A 20,931-nucleotide genomic window follows, 5' to 3' on the forward strand; every position below is an offset into this window, starting at 1 on the left:
TTGTGTGTCCGAAATGCGTAGTTTTTCTTATCTTGAATAGTCACTTTTTTTTCTTTTCTTTTCTTTTTTAATTTATTGCACGACTCTTTTCCTCTCCTTTTAATCCCCTAGTATTTTTGTTGATCTTCGGGGTAGGAAAGAATGTAAAATCCCATGACCCAAGGTATGTCAGTAGAGAAGAGATCAATTTTTTGAAAAAGATTGATTGAAATGATACCCTTTAAAAATGATTCTTAATTGGTGAACTGCTTCATTGTTTTTGAGTTGCATATTTGTTATATATGCTATATATTTAGTATATTTCACAAGTCTGTTAGAATTGTGAAGTGTTAAAAGTAGTCACTCTCAAGGTAAAAGTTAAAAGAGCAAAGAAAGAGTTTCGAAGGATGGACTTTTCAATCAAACGCATGCATAACTATGCACATGTGTGTATATATTTGTGATTGATTTTCATTTATTGCAACTTGGCTGTTGGCACTATATATAGCTCGGCAGAGCAAGTGGGTGTGTTGCAACTTGAAGTTCTGTGCTACATCTTGCATATAAAGGAAGAATGGGAGTCTTGTTTTGTTACTGCATTCTTCTTCCTCCTTTAAGATTAGAGTTCACAGAGAGAGATGGATTTCTTGAGCTCTACAATATTTCTTTCCCTCATATGGATCATTGTCCAAGTCTTCCATATAATTTCAAGAAGCAAAGCAATTCCCAAAATGCTTCCACCAGGTCCAAAACCTTTTCCAGTAATAGGAAACCTCTTAGACCTTGGTGACAAACCCCACAAGTCCCTAGCTAACCTTGCCAAGGTTCATGGCCCTATAATGAAACTGAAACTAGGCCAAGTAACCACAATAATCATTTCTTCAGCAGCCATGGCCAAAAAAGTCCTTCAAACACATGACCAACTCTTGTCCAACAGATGGGTGCCAGATGCTTTTCATGCCTGCAGACACCATGAGTTTAGCTTGCCATTGATACCCGTCTCTACCCAATGGAGAAACCTTCGTAGAATATGCATAGAACAATTATTCTCCAACAAGATACTAGATACAAACCAAGCTATCCGCAACAAGAAAGTGCAAGAACTCCTTGTTGATACTCAACAAAGCAGCCTAACAAGTGAGGCAGTAGATATTGGCAGAGCAGCTTTCAAGGCTACGGCTAACATGTTATCAAACACAATCTATTCGATGGATATGGTGGAGTCCAAATCTGACCAAGCTAAAGAGTTGAAGGAGCTGGTGTGGAATATCATGAAAGATGCAGGGAAACCAAACTTGGCAGACTATTTTCCTGTGCTTAAGAAGATTGACCCCCAGGGATTAAGGCGAAGTGTAGCAGTGAACTTTGGAAGGATGTTAGACCTCTTTGACCAAATCATTACCCAAAGGCTGAAGTTGAGAAAAGTGTCTAGTTCTAACATTAACAATGATATGTTAGATACCCTTCTCAACATCAGTGAAGAAAAAAGTGAGGAGATGGACAAAACTAAGATAGAACGTCTATTGCTGGTTAGTATTTTTACTCTCTCTTTGTCTTGGATTTCTTTTCTATCAGATTAAGATGATGGGGCGGGGTAAGTGGTAGTTTAATTACATGGTATCAGATCGAGTAAGTAAAAATCCCACAAGTTGGCCTTGGCCCCCACTTAAACGTTTGGGATAAGTAGTAGTTTATTGCTTTCATAATTAGTCCTATTTTATTTTGATTTTGATGGACAATGAATAATATTGTTTATGATCTACAAAAAGAAACTCTTAACTTAATGTTGTTATGAATTAGGACCTATTTGGTGCTGGCACGGAAACAACATCAGCCACAGTGGAATGGGCAATGGCAGAGCTACTCCACAATCCAGAGGCATTGTCAAGAGCCAAAGTAGAGCTGGAGCAAGTCATTGGCAAAGGCAACCAAGTTAAGGAATCAGATATCCCTCAGTTACCTTACTTACAAGCAATAGTCAAAGAAACATTGAGGCTGCACCCAGCAGTCCCTCTCTTACTCCCCAGGAAAGCTGGAGCAGATGTAGAAATCAATGGCTACATTATCCCAAAAGGTGCACAAGTGCTAGTGAATGCATGGGCTATAGGCCGAGACCCGAGTTCTTGGGACAATGCAAAATCATTTATGCCAGAGAGGTTCTTGGGGTTGGAAATTGATGTTAAAGGCAGGAACTTTGAGCTTTTGCCATTTGGTGGTGGAAGAAGAACATGTCCTGGTTTGCTATTGGCACTGAGAATGTTACACTTGATGTTGGGTTCACTTATCCAAGAATTTGATTGGAAACTTGAGGATGGGGTTAAACCAAAGGATTTGAACATGGAAGATAAGTTTGGCATCACCTTACAGAAAGCTCATCCTCTAAGAGCTGTCCCTATTCCAGTTTAAAAACAGTAGGAAGACTTCTCTTGGGTTGCAGCTGATCGAAAACTGGCCCACATTATCCAACTCAGGTTGGGACATCAGTGGAGGAAAAGTGTTGTAGCTTAAAATTAAATTAGTAAATAACTACTGGCCTTTGTTCTAGGGGTGACTATGATTTGCTGTCTTTGTTCTCTTTGTAATTTCATAATTTTGTTGGATCCAAATAATATACATACATAGCTTGACAATGGTAACCCATAATGGTAGTTGGTACTTGTAACATTACAATAAATCTAGCGATATATAGTGTTAGTAATGGGTTAATGTAAGAATAATGTTCCAATAACAATTTATCAACTTAATAAATTGTTCATTCTCCAAAAAAAATAAAAAATAAAAAAAAACTTAATAAATTGTGACAATAACCTAAATACATTTCCATACGGTCCATTAAATATGATTCAATTTTGTTGTGACAATGGCACTCATAGCCTAAGCCCCACAAATGTCACCTCCATAATCTTCTTAATGTTCTCTTTTAATGGGTAAAACCATATTGAAAAGTAGTAAATGTAAATAAATAAATATTTTTGAACTATGTAATTTGTGACTCCTAAAAAAAAATTTAAGTTGCCTACCTGTAGTTTGAAATTTGATACTTTACCCACCTGAAATTAGTTCAATTAAATTTCTGTAATCAACATTTGTTAAAATAAAACTAAATATATAATTTTACTCCACTTTTATGTCTCTCTTCTCAAAACAAAAAACACATGCAAAAAAAAGACAAAATAAGATCAAAAAGTGAAGGTTTTGTAAAAATTAAGAATCATCATAATCTCCTCCTCCGCATCCCATTCATCAAAGCTCCAGCCAAAAGAACTTTTTTTAATATTTTTTCAAGTTTACTTCTATTACCCCTAATCAAGCAGGTTAATATAATTTCCACTTAATTAACTGGTCCGCTTTCAACCTATTTGATTGAAAATAATGAATCACAGTCAAAAAAATTTTACTTTAGCAGTAATTGTAGTGAATATTCTGTTAAGCATTTATTTCAAGTCTGAAAGTGAGAAGATTTAAACGTTCTTCGATTTAAAATACGATCCTTGGAGTGTGTGCGAGTTGGCAATAAGAGCACTGGTATCACCGCCAATTTTTTGGAAATGGCTTGTGGGTTTGTTCCGTTGATCCTTTCATCTCTCTTGATATAGTTGGGTTTAGAGATCTATCTGAGACCTGGATGTGTCTAGGAATTACTTAAGTTACTGCATATTGACTAAAATCCCTGGAGATGAATCTTTCTACAAGCACTATACGTTCACTACCAAGCCTTCCACTCCAAATTAAAAAACAAACAAACAAATGCACACAAAACCCACTGAACAAAGGGGAGATAAAGTCTATGTGAGTTAAGAGAGAGACCAATACCACATTTTTATTGCTAAGTGCTTAGATTTAATATTAGTTTTTTTGTTTGATTTATTACGTTTTTGAAATTGTTGTTAAGAGTTTTGAATATAGGGTCCAAGTGTTAATTTTTACAAAACTCTCCATTTTTTATTTTGTTTTGTCTTATTTTTGTATGTGATTTATGCAGTGGCGGTTCCAAGGTTTTTTTCTAGGGGGGTCAATATTAGCGGAGCTAGGAATTTATCGTGGGTAAGGAAGTAAAAAATAAAATAACTAATTTTTTTTTCTTTACATACCACTTCCATACAGTTTAGCATACAATATAACTATATTTTACAATAGTCTAAAAAATTATTAATAATTTAAAGATTAGTAAGACAACAACTATTGAATACATAAACAAATAGAATTAAATAACTAATCATACATTCTTTTAAAACAACTAATCATACATTTAATAAAATACAAATGTAGAAGAAAAGTGCAGAAAAAAATAATTTCATTCTGTTGTAAATGCCAAAGTAAGCCAAAGTCTGAGAGGGAAAGTTTTTTTTTTTAATGAATAAGTTAAATTTTGAATTTTCTTTTATTTCTTATAAAATTAAATATTTTAAGAGTGTAGCTATTGATACAACACTTTCACAAAAATTTTACAACAAAATTTAGATGGTAGGTAAAAAAAGTTATGTTAGTTGCAAGTCTAAATAAAAGCCAATTACAACTTACTACTTAATTTTCATTGTGAAATTATTATGAAAATATTGTGAAAATAGTACTAAGATGATCATATTTAAGTTAATTTCAGTTGGATTTTAAGAAGAAAAAAAATTAGGGTCAAGGTGTTTAAAATTTTATTTTAGAAGGGTCAAAACAAAAAAAAATGATGGATAGTCAGTCTATTGAATCTTTTTTTTTTTTTTGAGGTATCCAAATATTCCAAAAGATGACTGACTCCAGCTATTTCAGATCAAGTGATTCAAGTAAGGAATATGAACTTTAAAGCAAGGGAGTCGATACCATACTGTACTGGCCGGTGCAGCTGGTATATTCCTTACCGGAGCTTAAAACAGTACAGAAACACATGTGTTTCGTTCTAGTTCAAATACCGGGTTGTTCTGGCTATACCGGACAAAATATCATGCTTCAGCCAAAAAAATCATACCGGAGCGGAACATGACTTTCATATCAAAAGGAAAGAAAAAATTTCAGATCCAGTATCTCTCTCCTCCTTCAGTAACTTATTAACTTACAGTCTCTCACTATGTTACTGTCGCCGCTAGAAAGTCACCACCACATTGCCGGAATCCCATTTTGCCAATCTTCTTCTAAGAAGAAGATCCAGGGTTTTTTTCTAGGGGGGGTCAGTATTAGCGGAGCTAGGAATTTATCGTGGGTAAGAAAGTAAAAAATAAAATAACTAATTTTTTTTTCTTTACATACCACTTCCATACATTTTAGCATATAATATAACTATATTTTACAATAGTCTAAAAAATTATTAATAATTTAAAGATTAGTAAGACAACAACTATTGAATACATAAACAAATAGAATTAAATAACTAATCATACATTCTTTTAAAACAACTAATCATACATTTAATAAAATACAAATGTAGAAGAAAAGTGCAGAAAAAAATAATTTCATTCTGTTGTAAATGCCAAAGTAAGCCAAAGTCTGAGAGGGAAAGTTTTTTTTTTTAATGAATAAGTTAAATTTTGAATTTTCTTTTATTTCTTATAAAATTAAATATTTTAAGAGTGTAGCTATTGATACAACACTTTCACAAAAATTTTACAACAAAATTTAGATGGTAGGTAAAAAAAGTTATGTTAGTTGCAAGTCTAAATAAAAGCCAATTACAACTTACTACTTAATTTTCATTGTGAAATTATTATGAAAATATTGTGAAAATAGTACTAAGATGATCATATTTAAGTTAATTTCAGTTGGATTTTAAGAAGAAAAAAAATTAGGGTCAAGGTGTTTAAAATTTTATTTTAGAAGGGTCAAAACAAAAAAAAATTAAAATTTTTTATATAAAATTGCTTTTGTTGGGGGCAGGTCAGGGGGTTCATTTGAACCCCCTAGGCTGTGTTTAACGCCGCCCCTGGATTTATGTTTTGGGAGGAGAGAAATATAAAAGTGGAGCAAAATTACATATTTAGTTCTATTTTTAACAGAGATGAATTACGAAACTCTAACTGAGCTAACTTCATGTGAATAAAATATCAAATTTCAAACCATAAATAAATAACCTAAATTTTGATTAAACTATACGTAGATAAGTTGTATTTTTTCTTTTTCTTTTCTTTCTTTTGTACTGACTTTTAGTTTTATGAACCCAAGCATGTGACTAGCATTGGAAATGACAAAGGAGAGTGAAAAATGGGTGCGTTTGGTAGAGTTGTTAAACAACTCATTTTCAGTTTTTAAACAACATTACACATATTTTCACACACTTTTTCACTCATACATATTTTTAAAAATTACAAACAACATTACTCAAACTTTTCTACCAAACGGGCCCTGAAGGGTGGGAGTTGAAAATGTTTTTGAGCCTCTCCACTCCACCACATGATATGTATGTCATGTCTCTCTCTCTCTCTCTTGGTCAACGTGTACTTCTTCATTTTCTTTTCTTTTCTTTTCATTATTTTTAGGTCCATACTATAATTACAATATTCTAGAAAATGTAGTTGTTATTATTATTATTATTATTATTATTATTATTGGATAGAGATTTGGGTTTGATATAATATTCTAGAAAATCTAGTTGTTATTATTGGGTTTGGTATTGATGTATTAGTTGAAACATCTTAAAAAATTATATGAATGTCTAGGTTTGGTATAATATTCTAGAAAATGTAGTTGTTATTATTGGGTTTGGTATTGATATATTAGTTGAAACATCTTAAAAAAATTATATGAATGTTGACTAATAATATATAAAGAAATATATGTCTCTTTATTTCATTGGACTATTTTAGTTAATATTTCTACTTGTACTAATTTAATTAATTTATTTATATTTTTAATTAACTATGACGTTATCACGGTTCAACTTTGTTTCGACCTCGATCTAACCTCAAAAACCTTGAACTCCTCCCTTTTAAGGTTCATTGAACGGTCCAAGTCTGAAAACAATGTTTAGTGTCTACTATTGAGGATATGGATTTTTGAGATTGAAATCCTAGTGCAACATTCATTTTTTTGTGATAAGAGTTAGATATCTATTACGTTAGATATTTATTTGCTTCTTAAATATATCAAATTTTACCCTCACCTTCATAAAACGTAAGGTATTACATTCAGAAAATTTCACATAAGGCTTTCTTTCTTTGTGAAAAAATTTCAAATCCATTCCATGAGCTTATCTCAAGTTTTTAAGGTTGTTTAGCATTGTCAACAACATTGCATAAGTGATAGCTTTAACTCTTCATTCATTGTTAGTTTTTTTTCATAATTAATAGTTTTCTCATGCATCGCACGAATTATCAACTGGTTAATTTTAAAATAGGAGGCAGCCCAAAGTCATTTCTTCTTTTAGAACCAAGGGATGGGCTTCCAAGCCTAACATTCACAATACATACATATATATATATATATATGTGTGTGTGTGTGTGTGTGTGTATAAATCCTTAAAGATTACATTTGCACCCTCAAAAATTCAATTTGTCCGAGTGTAAAAATAAAAATAAAAAATCAAAAGAAACGAAGGACGTTTTGACATATAACATTTTTTTTTTTAATTTATTACCTATGCCTTGTGGTGTTTCATGCGGATTAAATATCTTTAGTTGTTGTAAATGCAATTAAAATGTAAATGATCATCTTCTCAGAAAGAAAAATGTAATTGATCATGCCAAGAGCCTTATAATTTAATTGGTTATTATAAGGACCGTACTTTATTGTGGATTTCAATTAATTCCATTGATGTCTTGATTTAATGATAAAGAGTAATTATCATTCCTATAAAAAAAAAAAAAAAAAAGAGTAATTATCATTTTGATATATTGAATGAAATTTTATCATGCACCAAAAAAAAAAAAAAAAAAAGAGGCATGTCCATCATTATGATGTATTGAATTACAACAATTAATGAATGCTATAGAAACTTCTCCAAAAAAAAAAAAAAATTGCGTTCTTGTGTTTCCAAATGAAACCAATGTTCAAATCATTATTCCCCCAACTATTGAATTATAAAAATAAAAATAAAAATATAATTGACTCACATAAAATAGAACGCACAAAAGTGTAGAAGCTACCATTAAATTATTAATAAGTTGTCTAAGAGCATTCACAGCAGTGAATGCAAAATTTTAGCTATTTAGCTACACAAAAAGTCATTTTATCTATTTTACCTACGCACATGCTGCAACAATAGATCTATTTTAGCTTTCAACATAATAAAATAATATATCCCCTACAATAAAATAATATATCCCACTACCCACAAAAACATCTACAACACCAAACACAACCACCTCTACCATCAGCCACAGCCACAACCACAACCACACCCACAACCACCACCACCACCGCCACCCACAACCACCACTCTCTTTGGCAACCACAACACAACATAGAAAAAAAAAACAAAAAACAAACCAAGGAACAAGCTACTGCCAAAGCCAAAATACACAAAACCCACTGCCAAAGCAGCCAAAATCATCCACCACCACCACAACCAAAATCCACAAACCCACTGTCAAAATCATCCACCACCACTACCATAGCCAAAATCAACCACCACCACCACCACCACTACAGCCACCAAACCTATATGAAAATACATAAAATAAAATAAAATAAAAACTCAATCACAGCAAAGAGAATAGAGAGATGGGCGGCAGCGGTGGCTTGTGGCTAAGGCAGATGGGTCTGATCGGCATTGGGTGAGCGTTGGGATGGAGGATTGGGCAAAGGCGTGGGTCGGAGGCGTGGATCGGCAGCTTGGGGCTTAGCTCCACTGCTGCGTGATGTTTTTTGTGATTGAGAACTAAAAAAATACCATTATACCTATATAGCACCACTACTATGAATGCTAAGTGCTTGTTTGGTTCGGCTTTTAAAGGGAAAAAAAACATGGGTTTAGCTTTTCTCATAGGTTGAGTAGTCATTTTTTTTTTCTTCATTTTATTATATGACTCTTTTATTTTCTTTATTCTTTTTTACAGTATTTTGTTTAACTTCCATGCAGGAAAGAATGCAAAGTCCCATGATCCATGGTATATCAATTAATAAAAAGATTGTTGCTTAAAATTATTCTTGATTAGTTTATAGATTTATTATTTATGGGTTGAATAATTGTTATATACATTTGGCATTTAGGGTATTTTATAATTTGTTAGTCTCATTTAGTGGCAGCGTCACGTTCATCCCCCAAGTACACGCTGACCTAAAAAAGAAAAAAATTTATATATAATAATTAATTTTTTTTTTATTTGTTTACCCTTAAAAAAAATTAAGAACACCCTCAAATTAAAAAAAAAAAAAAATTATTTGTTCTACTTTCAAGCAAAAAAAAAAAATATAACAGAGCAAGCGGCAAGCCCACGGATTCTCAATAAATAAAACAACGGACGGCAAGCCTAACATCAAGCCCACAACAAGCCCAACATCAGATGACGACGCAATGTTTCTGCAAGATTTTTATGACAAAAATTGAAAAAATCTTGCATTTTTGTTGTTTGTAACTGAGGCTAAGAAGGAGGGAGAGGAAGAGATTTGTTAGGAAGAGAATGAAGTGACTGAAAAGGGCAGAGAGGAGGAGACTTGCGAGAGAGAGAGAAAAAAAAAAAAAAAAAAAAAAGATAGGAAAAAGAGAGAACCTCTGAATGTGTAGATGAGAGATGATTAGTTAGGAACTGGGAAGGTATAAGTCAAGGCATTGGAAAAGTAAGAGAAGTTTAAATGTGTGGATGAGAACCATTCTAGACAAGAGTGAAAAAAATAAATAAATAAAAAATGAGAGAAGATAAAGATGAGATGAGAGAATTAAAAAATGGTGGAAAGGAAAAAATAAAGGAAAAACCGGATTGGGCTTAGGCAATTTAGGAATTTACAATTTCCTTTTATCAAGTAATTTCCCATCATGTCACTTTCTCCTCTAGTACTCATTGAGAATATATATATATATATATATATAGCTTGAGTCAAATTAGATTATTGCATTATTGTTTCTCAAAAAAAAAGATTATCTGCACATGGGGTGTGTGCTAGTACAACTAATAAACAATAATTTAATTAATCAATAATTAATGGGAGAAGCAACTAAAAAATAATAATTAATTTTTTTTTTTTGAAAGAGTTTTAACCTATGGTGTCCGCTCCTGATGATAGCTTTTTATCATCAGACCAAGACACGAATCAATTTTTGGTGTAGGCGGAGATTGAACCTCAGATCTCTTATACAACCATCAGAGACTTTACCAGTTGAGCTAACTAAAACTCACCTGACTCTGGTGAAGTTAAAGAGCTTTGATGAGCATATGGGGCTTAAATACTACCTAAATACAAGGCAGTTGCTAACAGGCTCCACCCGACTCTGGTGAAGTTAGAGCAAGTGGGTGTATTCCAAAACTTGAAGTTCTGTTATGCTTGTTGTATAGAAAGGAAGAAAGGGAGTCTCTTGTTTTGTTAGTGCTTTGTTCTTTCCTCCTTGAGTTTAGAGTTCACATAGAAAGATGGATTTCTTGAGCTGTATAATATGTCTTTGCGTCTCCTGGATCATAATCCAAGCCTTCCACATTATTTTAAGAAGCAAAGCAATTCCCAAAAAGCTTCCACCAGGTCCAAAACCTTTTCCAGTAATTGGAAACCTCTTAGACCTTGGTGACAAACCCCACATGTCCCTAGCTAACCTTGCCATGGTTCATGGCCCTATAATGAGACTACAACTAGGCCAAGTAACCACAATAGTCATTTCTTCGGCAGCCCTGGCCAAAGAAGTCCTCCAAACACATGACCAATTCTTGTCCAACAGATGGGTGCCAGATGCTTTTCATGCCTGCAGTCATGATGAGTTTAGTTTGCCATTGATACCCATCTCAACACGGTGGAGAAACCTTCGTAGAATATGCATGGAACAACTATTCTCCAACAGGATACTAGATGTCAATCAAGATATCCGCCACAAGAAAGTGCAGGATCTCCTTGCTGATAGTCGACAAAGCAGCCTAACCGGTGAGGCAGTAGACATTGGCAGAGCAGCTTTCAAAACTACAATTAATATGTTATCAAACACAATCTATTCGATGAATATGGTGGACTCCAATTCTGAGCAAGCTAAAGAGTTGAAGGAGCTGGTGTGGAATGTCATGAAAGATGCAGGGAAACCAAACTTGGCAGATTATTTTCCTGTGCTTAAGAAGATTGACCCCCAAGGCTTAAGGCATAGTGTGGCAGTGAACTTTAGAAGGATGTTTGACCTCTTTGACAACATCATTAGCCAAAGACTGCATTTGAGAAAAATAAGTGGTTCTAACATTAACAATGATGTGTTAGATACCCTTCTCAACATCAGTGACAAAAACAGTGAGGAGATGGACAAAACTAAGATAGAACGTCTATTCCTGGTCAGTATTATTACTCTCTGCTTCTTGGATTTTTTTTTATTAAGATTTTAGGGTAAGTGGTAGTTTAATTACATGGTATTAGAGTAGGTAAAAATCCTACAAGTTAGCCCTAATTTGGCCTTCTGGACCACTTGAACTCTTGGGATAACTAGTAGTTTACGTTTATCACTTTAATTATTAGTCCTTTGTTTAGTTTACTTTTGATGAATGATGGATATGGTTTGTGATCTACAAAAATAAGTTCTAATTAAGTTGTTATGCACTAGGACCTATTTTTTGCTGGCACTGAGACAACTTCAAACACACTGGAATGGGCAATGGCGGAGCTACTACACAATCCAGAGGCATTGTCAAGAGCCAAAGCAGAGCTGGAGCAAGTCATTGGCAAAGGCAACCAAGTTCAGGAATCAGATATTCTTCAGTTACCTTACTTACAAGCAATAGTCAAAGAAACATTGAGGTTGCACCCACCAGTTCCTTTCTTACTCCCCAGGAAAGCTAGAGAAGATGTAGAAATCAATGGCTACATTATCCCAAAAGATGCACAAGTGCTAGTAAATGCATGGACTATAGGCCGAGACCCGAGCTTCTGGGACAATGCAAAATCCTTTGTGCCAGAGAGGTTCTTGGAATCGGAAATTGATGTTAAAGGCAGGAACTTTGAGCTTATACCATTTGGTGGTGGAAGAAGAATATGTCCTGGTTTGCTATTGGCTATTCGAATGTTGCACTTGATGTTGGGTTCACTTATCCAAGCCTTTGATTGGAAACTTGAAGATGGGGTTAAACCTGAGGATTTGAACATGGAAGATAAGTTTGGCATCACCTTACAGAGAGCTCATCCTCTAAGAGCTGTCCCTATTCCAGTTTAAAAAAGGTTGAAGAATTTACTTTGGTTGCAGCTGCAAATACTGGCCCTATTACCCAATTCTGGTTGTGAAATCAATTGGAGAAATGTACTTGGGGTGACTATGTAATATGTTTTTGCTGTTTTTATTCTTGTACTTTCATAATTTTGTTGGAGCCAAATAATATACATGGCTTGTCAATGGTAACTCAAAACGTGATCGGTAATATAACAAGGGTTTTACTAAAGGTATATGTTAGTAAACCAATTTATGAAACCTTTCATTGAAAAAAAAAAAAGTGGCTAATTTTTTTGACAATAAATCTAGTGATACAAAATTTTAAATACTGGAAACATGTAAACTAAAATTCCAACTTCAAATCACACGTCATTGAATGCAATCCAATTGTGTTGTGACAAGCACCACGAATGTCACCTCCATAACCTTGTTTTTTTCTTGGACACTCTCACATTCAAAATAAAACAAGAGGTACTAAAAAAATTACTACTCTAGAGGGGAAAATACTTAAGTACTCTCAAAGTATAGCGAAATTGTGTTCTCTCCTCTTACATTCAGAGTAGACCTTACTTAATAAGTAGACCTCACCATAAATGTGAGAGAAAAAAACACTATTTATCATGTTCTAAGAGTTCCTAAGAATTACTTACTCTAAAAAAGATAAACAGAGAAAAGAGGTCCCTCGAGAGGAAGGAACACGTTTGTACTTTAGCCTTAAAGGAGGACCCATATCATCAGAAACTGATAAGTGTCCTTTATTTGAGGTGGTTGCAATCATAGAAGTACTCCATTAATTACCCTCTCGATTTTTTCAAAGCTGAAAGGTATGTTTAACGGCAACCCAAAGTCACTGTACGTATCAGACAATTTATTGGCTTGGACAATTATTGTAAAGTTTGTCTCTATTGAAAGGTTGGGCAGTATTGATTTTCACCCAAAAGAAAAAAGAAAAAAGCTGAGGAAATAGCTTTATCACATTGATTTTACTCACTACAATAGTATCCATGTGATGGGTATTATTGATGCAGGAGGCCATATACATTATTGAAAGACTTATTTTGAATTTTGTAATTTTCTAAATTAGAATTTTAATTCCTTGATTTTAGGTGTTCTAACGATTTTCTGGTTTAGATAAGATAATAATGAGCTGCTTGTATTTGGGCAGCAAAATGAGCTGCTTGTATGTTCATTTCATTTATATCAGGTTAAAAGAATTCTGGGTATGAAACCCTTTAATTGCCAGTTCTTTTTTTTTCACATCTAGAAGAGATTGAAAATGGACAGTGCACTTCAAATTTCTTCTTGATGTGTTTATTTTCGTTAGATAGCTCAGATGTGAGGATTATTTGTACATGTAAATGACAACAACGGTGATAATGACAATGATGCATCTTTAGAATGAAGCAGGACAGTGGACAGTCCGATGTGCATGTAGTAATTTACAGTTGATTTGATTGCGTCCAATATCTGCAAGTAGGCAGGGACCATGTTAACAAGAATAAATTTATATCCAGACAAAGAGTGTTGTGCAGGAAAAAGATCTAAACAGCATACCTTGTTCTTTTTAGGCATATAGAATGGTTCAAAAACAAGAGGGAAGGGGTGTCCAGACCACAAACTCTGGCTACAGGGGCTTCTAACTGCAAAAGCATGAACTTTTTAGTCACTAATTCACTCAAGTTTAGTATATCAGCTCACGTCCAGGCTGATCCAGTTTGCCTTACCAATTATAAAGCAAGTACATGTTTATATTTTGAGTTTTCATAGAATCAGTTCTTCAAGTAGCATTTCCACTTCTGAAGACATGTTATGATAGTACAATACTCCATATAACTTAATGTGACATGCTTCAATTCATGACAGACAGAAGAGATCTAAAAGGAGAAGTGAGCAAAGAAACAATAAAGAATAAAATAAATAAAAATAGAATTCGAAGATGTAATTTGTTAGTCAACCCTGTTACGTAAATCCATATCAAGGCAACCTCACCCCCGGTACTCCACATCTTTGAGGATTTCATCTTCTATATGGCTGATAATGGGCTTTTTCTTGTTACGCCTTCTTGGGAAATTCTGTTACTATATCTAACCCAGACAACTTTAGATTTACACATATTTTGCAGCTTACAAGCATCATCTAATGCAAATTGCAGTTGATGGGTATTGCTGTCAAACTCAATAATTCGAAGTTTCGAACCTACCTCACACTTCAAAAGTGAAAGATTGCCATAGCATGTAAACTCTTGCTAATTAGCCTACACATGTGATTAGGACTCATTTAGCATGACCTATTAAAGAGAAAATGTCATTTAGTTAATCATCATCTAATTGGTAGTGATACCAATTAATAGATCTCAAAAAGAGCTTTTGCATAAATAAAACTCGTGCATGAATAAAAAGTAAAACCAGAAGTACAATGTTTTTTTTAGTATGTAATTTAATGGAAGCAAAAGGTACAGAAATACTTTTTGCACACACTTTGCCACAGCTAGCATATGTGTAAAGTCATGATTAGATTAATTTTCATAAGTATTAGTGGTGGCCTCATGTGTAAGTGATAAAATTCAATTACAGATTGATAAATGTGCAAAATGTGTGGTAAAATGTATGTCCAATGAAAATCTCTCAAAGGAAAGACTAGATTATATAGGGGTTTTTACTTTTTATCCTATTGCTTCATCTTCACCCTATGTTTGGACGGGAGAGATTGCGTTCACTCTCAAAGTCTCATCTTTCTCTCCAGTCTTTTCCCTCTTCTTTCTACATTTCAAACTTATCCTTGTACACTTCGATAAGTAAGTAGTTATTGGAAAATAAGGCTAAATAAACAAGTTTTAATTCAACAATACAAACCCTAAAAAATTAGCAATAACAAAAATAAATAGATAGAGTTAGAAAGATCTCACAAACTATAGAATCATGCAAAATGCATTGTCTTTAAAGGTTGATTCGTGCCACCCAGAGAGAACTCGGTATAAATGGCTCTCTTGGCTAAACAATCCCCAAGATTAGACTATAGTTATTTCTTCAAGCTAATCACACACTCAAGAAAGAAGAACTAGGAATAACCTTAATTTGTCTTTCCTTAAAACTAAAAACTTAGAAGCTGAAATTTTGTAGAGATGAGAAAGAAAATTTAGAGCTGAACAGATGGAGAGTGGCAGCAGCAAGAGGCTAGGAAAACTGAAGAGAAAGAAGTGAATCAAATTTGGGCTAAAAGAAAGAAAGGGAAAAAGTGAGGCCCAGGAAAGATATAACAAACCCAAATCTCTAGCCCAAGCCAACACCTAGCCCATTATATTCTAACTTATCATCTAAGATATGCAAAGACTTATAAACTTATAACAAGATTTATTCCTAACTAATGTGGGACACAAAGTAAAGGTTAAGTGTTTGAAACACACTCACTCCAACAGTAGTAACAGACAAACAAGATCTTATGCCACTGAAATTATGGCTCACGCAGATGAGTTCTTTTTTTTTTTTTTTTTTTGGTTATGTTTTTTTTTCCTGAATGCCACGCAGATGAGTTGTTTGCTTATGAAATGGATGATTTTCATACATGAAACTCCTTCATTATATATACCATGGAGTCATCATTGCACCCCAAGAATATTTATAGTTTGACCCCCTGCAAATTACATATATCCCCAACAATCTAATTGGCTCAAAATGGTTTAAGGAAAAAAAACTGTCAGTCGGCCCATGACATGTGATCATTCTTTAAAAATAGACATGTTAAACATATAACATTTTTTTTTTCGGTACATAAACCTCAAATTCTATATCCTTGACAGCAAAAACAAATCCGAGGTTTCCATTTGTAGTTGTTCGATCGCAAAATTATCTCTTTCCTCGTGGGTTCTAAAAATTATTATAAAAATGAAAAAAAAAAAAAAAAAAAAAAAATCTCTTTCCTCAACTTTGAAAAGGTATCTTCTCTCTTTAGTTGTTGTTGTAAATTCAATTGATCGTACAAACTTAGATGTATAAAATTGTAGAAACTATCATTCAGTTGTTGGAATAATTAAATAATAAAAATTTGTCTAAAGAGTTGTATGTTTTGTTGTGTGTGCCCGAAATGCTTAGAGCCCATTTGTTACTGTTGTTTAAACAACATTTCAGTGTTTAAACAAAATGCATAGTTTTTCTTATCTTGATTAGTCGCGTTTTTTCTTCAATTTATTTTAGGACTCTTTCCCTCTCCTTTTATTTCCCTAGTATTTTGTTGATCTTTGGGGTAGGAAAGAATGTAGAATCCCATGACCCAAGGTATGTCAATATAGAAGAGATCAATTTTTTTTTTTTTTGAAAGATTGATTGAAATGATACCCTTATAAAATGATTATTGATCTTTGTTATTATTGAGTTGAATATTTGGTATATGTGCTAGCTATATAGTATATTTCACAAGTCACTTAGTGAAGACATCCTTTAGTGGACATATAATTGACATAAAGTTGTATAATTGACATCTCTATTTACTTCATTATTATATGATTCTTTTCATTTTTTATTCTTTGTTCACATTATTTTGTCGAACTTAGGTGCAGAAAAGAATACAGTCCCATGGATATATTATATCACATAAAGTTGTAGAAGATATCCTTTAGTGGTGGAAATTAGTTTTCTATTAAGTAGTTGTCGGTTTTGATTATTAAAAAAAAAAAAGTAGTTTTAGGTTTTGTTGCAGGTGTTTAAAACGTTTAAAGCTTTTCTCATATGTTGAGTTGTCTTACTTTTTTTTTTTCATTATTATATGATTCTTTTCCTGTCTTTATTCCTTTTTTATAGTATTTTGTTGAACTTCGATGCAGAAAAGAATACAGAGTCCCATGGTCCATGGTATATCAATTAAGAAGAAGATTGAGTTTTTTTAAAAGATTGTTTCTTAAAATTATTCTTGATTAGTGTATTGATTTAATATTTATGGGTTGAATAATTGCTATATTCATTAGGCATTAAGGTATTTTATAAGGTTGCTAGACTGGTGAGTGAAAGTAGTCATTTGACTCATTGCTCGAAGTAAAAAATTTAAATATTTAAGAAATTAACATAATATCAAGAAAGCAAAAAATATCTCATAAATATGAATAAAACTAAAAAATATATTAGATACAATAAATTTCTCAATTTAAATTCAATTTTTTTTTTTACATAAAGTTTATAAGTCTTCAATTACTCAATTACATGAATTATAGTAATAATCAAAACTTATGTTAAAAAATCCAGAAGAACAATTAAATCTAGAGTTTCAGTAATGTTTAAAGATACTATCTAATCAATTTCAGTCATTTCATATCTCTCACAAAGTAAGAAACTTTGCACTATTACTTTTACTATCAAACACTGCATAACTATGTACACGTGTGTATATGTATTTGTGATTTAAGTTTCATTTAATTGCAACATGGTACTAGGGTTCGTGTTAAGAATATAAAGTAAGAGAGAAAGACTAAATAGTTTGTATATTCTATGTAAATAATAATGTACAATAGAGAGTCTTATATAAGCTAAGTATGTGTGCAGTACAAGTACAGTATACTAGGCCAAGTCCAATGAGCTAATCTAGTCTAAACTGTTTCTCAAAAAAAAAAAAAATCTAGTCTAAACTATACACTAATAGTTCAGACCCTCAAAGAAAAATCTTGGTTCTATTGTGGGAAACGACCTCTAGATTGATTGCAAAAACATTATAGCTATAGAAAAATCTTTAAAAATAAATAATAGGAATGAAGAAAACCCAAAAGAAAAATAGACAATCACATACAAAAAGAGAGCACCAAGCATTTATGTGGTTCAACCTTAGGTCTACAACAATGTATAGGTACTCTCACAAAACCCCAACCCCAATACAGCCAAATAGGTTTGATTGTCTAATAACAAATACTAGAGCAATTTCTGATTTCTAAATTCAAGACACTTGCTAACCAGCTCCACCCGTGACTTTGGTGAATTTAGAGCAAGTAGGTGTGTTGCAACTTGAAGTTCTCTTATGCTTGTATATAAAGGAAGAAAGGGAATCTTGTTTTCTTAGTGCTTTGTTCTTTCCTCCTTGAGTTTAGAGTTTACATAGAAAGATGGATTTCTTGAGCTGTATAATATGTATTTGCCTCACCTGGATCATAATCCAAGCCTTACTCATTATTTTAAGAAGCAAAGCAATTCCCAAAAAGCTTCCACCAGGTCCAAAACCTTTTCCAGTAATTGGAAACCTCTTGGACCTTGGTGACAAACCCCACATGTCCCTAGCTAACCTTGCCAAGGTCCATGGTCCTATAATGAGACTAAAACTAGGCCAAGTAACCACAATAGTCATTTCTTCAGCAGCCATGGCCAAAGAAGTCCTCCAAACGCATGACCAACTCTTGTCCAACAGATGGATCCCAGATGCTTTCCATGGCTGCAGACATGATGAGTTTAGCTTGCCATTGATACCCGTCTCAACACGGTGGAAAAAACTTCGTAGATTATGCATGGAACAACTATTATCCAACAAGATACTAGATGTCAATCAAGATATCCGCCACAAGAAAGTGCAGGATCTCCTTGCTGATAATCGACAAAGCAGCCTAACCAGTGAGGCAGTAGACATTGGCAGAGCAGCTTTCAAGACTACAATTAATATGTTATCAAACACAATCTATTCGATGGATATGGTGGACTCCAATTCTGACCAAGCTAAAGAGTTGAAGGGGCTGGTGTGGAATATCATGAAAGATGCAGGGAAACCAAACTTGGCAGATTATTTTCCTGTGCTTAAGAAGATTGACCCCCAAGGCTTAAGGCATAGTGTGGCAGTGAACTTTAGAAGGATGTTAGACCTCTTTGACAACATCATTAGCCAAAGACTGCATTTGAGAAAAATAAGTGGTTCTAACATGAACAATGATATGTTAGATACCCTTCTCAACATCAGTGACAAAAACAGTGAGGAGATGGACAAAACTAAGATAGAACGTCTATTCCTGGTCAGTATTATTACTCTCTTCAGCTTGGATTTTTTTTTTATTAAGATTTTAGGGTAAGTGGTAGTTTAATTACATGATATTAGAGTAGGTAAAAATCCTACAAGTTAGCCCTAATTTGGCCTTCTGGACCACTTGAACTCTTGGGATAACTAGTAGTTTACATTTATCACTTTGATTATTAGTCCTTTGTTTAGTTTACTTTTGACGAATGATGGATATGGTTTGTGATCTACAAAAATATGTTCTAATTTAGTTGTTATGCACTTAGGACCTATTTCTTGCTGCCACTGAAACAACTTCAGCCACACTGGAATGGGCAATGGCGGAGCTACTACACAATCCAGAGGCATTGTCAAGAGCCAAAGCAGAGCTGGAGCAAGTCATTGGCAAAGGCAACCATGTTCAGGAATCAGATATTATTCAGTTACCTTACTTACAAGCAATAGTCAAAGAAACTTTGAGGTTGCACCCAGCGCTTCCTCTCTTACTCCCGAGGAAAGCTAGAGAAGATGTAGAAATCAATGGCTACATTATCCCAAAAGACGCACAAGTGCTTGTAAATGCATGGACTATAGGCCGAGACCCAAGCTTCTGGGACAATGCAAAATCATTTATGCCAGAGAGGTTCTTGGAATTGGAAATTGATGTCAAAGGCAGGAACTTTGAGCTTATACCATTTGGTGGTGGAAGAAGAATATGTCCTGGTTTGCTATTGGCTATTCGAATGTTGCCCTTGATGTTGGGTTCACTTATCCAAGCCTTTGATTGGAAACTTGAAGGTGGGGTTAAACCTGAGGATTTGAACATGGAAGATAAGTTTGGCATCACCTTACAGAGAGCTCATCCTCTAAGAGCTGTCCCTATTCCAGTTTAAAAACGGTTGAGGAATTTACTTCTGTTGCAGCTGAAAATACTGCCCCTATTATCCAATTCTGATTGTGAAATCAGTTGGAGAAATGTACTTGGGGTGACTATGTAATATATTTTTGCTGTTTTTGTTGTTGTACTTTCATAATTTTGTTGAAGCCAAATAATATACATGGCTTGTCAATGGTAACTCAAAACTTGATCCGCAATATAACAAGGGCTTTATTAACTACTGCCTTTAGTAAACCTTTTCAGAAAACTTTTATTAGAAAATGAAAAAGTGACTTACTTTATTTACAATAAATCTAAAATGATACAAAATTTTAAATATGGGATACATGCAAAATGATACAACCCCCTCCAAGGCTGCATGCACAACCTCTTTTCCCTCGAGGGGCTATGGTTAGATCTAAGGATTTTTAGAAATAAAACAGTAGACAAGAAGAAATTTATGGTTATACTTTGAGGGATAACTGAGACCTCCTTAACAAGCAAAGCTTGATTTTTACTAAAATATTCTCCTCCCTCTTTATTAATCACAGTAGGCCTTACATAGGCTTACAACTGAACATAAAAACAAATCCAACACCTAATCGATAGAAACAATTCCTACAACTGCTAGCCTACTAATCTGATAAGGATAAAGGCAATTGCTATCTTATTAAATAACAAATACTTGAAATATTAGATAACAATCAATAGCTAAGATAAAGATAAACTCCTAAGCAAATTCAAAAGGTAGAACCAATCTGGTATGGCAAGCTGGTACGTAACACAAAACTAAAGTTCCAACCCAATCACCCTTCATTGAATGTGATCCAATTGGTTGGGACAAGCACCACGAATGTCACCTCCAGAAGAAAATAAGAGGCAC

At 33.7% G+C, this 20,931-nt stretch overlaps 3 protein-coding genes across 3 annotated transcripts; all 3 read left to right on the top strand.

Moving 5' to 3' along the window:
• The first annotated feature begins 533 nt into the window (after window positions 1-533).
• Window positions 534-2,615, top strand: LOC112038700 (geraniol 8-hydroxylase). Its single transcript, XM_024071542.2, has 2 exons — window positions 534-1,508; window positions 1,780-2,615. The coding sequence occupies exons 1-2, from the start codon at window positions 618-620 to the stop codon at window positions 2,383-2,385; spliced, it is 1,497 nt and encodes a 498-aa protein (XP_023927310.2). The 5' UTR covers window positions 534-617; the 3' UTR covers window positions 2,386-2,615.
• Window positions 2,616-10,302: 7,687 nt separating this feature from the next.
• LOC112038707 (geraniol 8-hydroxylase) lies at window positions 10,303-12,449 on the top strand. Its single transcript, XM_065766324.1, has 2 exons — window positions 10,303-11,354; window positions 11,621-12,449. The coding sequence occupies exons 1-2, from the start codon at window positions 10,464-10,466 to the stop codon at window positions 12,224-12,226; spliced, it is 1,497 nt and encodes a 498-aa protein (XP_065622396.1). The 5' UTR covers window positions 10,303-10,463; the 3' UTR covers window positions 12,227-12,449.
• A 5,492-nt stretch (window positions 12,450-17,941) lies between these two features.
• On the top strand, window positions 17,942-20,287 carry LOC112038669 (geraniol 8-hydroxylase). Its single transcript, XM_024071504.2, has 2 exons — window positions 17,942-19,190; window positions 19,459-20,287. The coding sequence occupies exons 1-2, from the start codon at window positions 18,300-18,302 to the stop codon at window positions 20,062-20,064; spliced, it is 1,497 nt and encodes a 498-aa protein (XP_023927272.2). The 5' UTR covers window positions 17,942-18,299; the 3' UTR covers window positions 20,065-20,287.
• The last annotated feature ends 644 nt before the right edge of the window (window positions 20,288-20,931 follow it).

The sequence above is a fragment of the Quercus suber genome, unplaced genomic scaffold, assembly GCF_002906115.3.
Source record: "Quercus suber isolate HL8 unplaced genomic scaffold, Cork oak 2.0 scaffold_698, whole genome shotgun sequence".
Lineage (NCBI taxonomy): Eukaryota > Viridiplantae > Streptophyta > Magnoliopsida > Fagales > Fagaceae > Quercus > Quercus suber.

What these genes read in the sequence shown, in the direction of transcription:
- LOC112038700 (XM_024071542.2), top strand. Translation starts at nt 618, where the DNA reads ATGGATTTCTTGAGCTCTACAATATTTCTTTCCCTCATATGGATCATT. An exon ending in AGATAGAACGTCTATTGCTG is followed by an intron (nt 1,509 to 1,779) that starts GTTAGTATTTTT and finishes GTTATGAATTAG; the next exon opens with GACCTATTTGGTGCTGGCAC.
- LOC112038707 (XM_065766324.1), top strand. Translation starts at nt 10,464, where the DNA reads ATGGATTTCTTGAGCTGTATAATATGTCTTTGCGTCTCCTGGATCATA. An exon ending in AGATAGAACGTCTATTCCTG is followed by an intron (nt 11,355 to 11,620) that starts GTCAGTATTATT and finishes GTTATGCACTAG; the next exon opens with GACCTATTTTTTGCTGGCAC.
- LOC112038669 (XM_024071504.2), top strand. Translation starts at nt 18,300, where the DNA reads ATGGATTTCTTGAGCTGTATAATATGTATTTGCCTCACCTGGATCATA. An exon ending in AGATAGAACGTCTATTCCTG is followed by an intron (nt 19,191 to 19,458) that starts GTCAGTATTATT and finishes TTATGCACTTAG; the next exon opens with GACCTATTTCTTGCTGCCAC.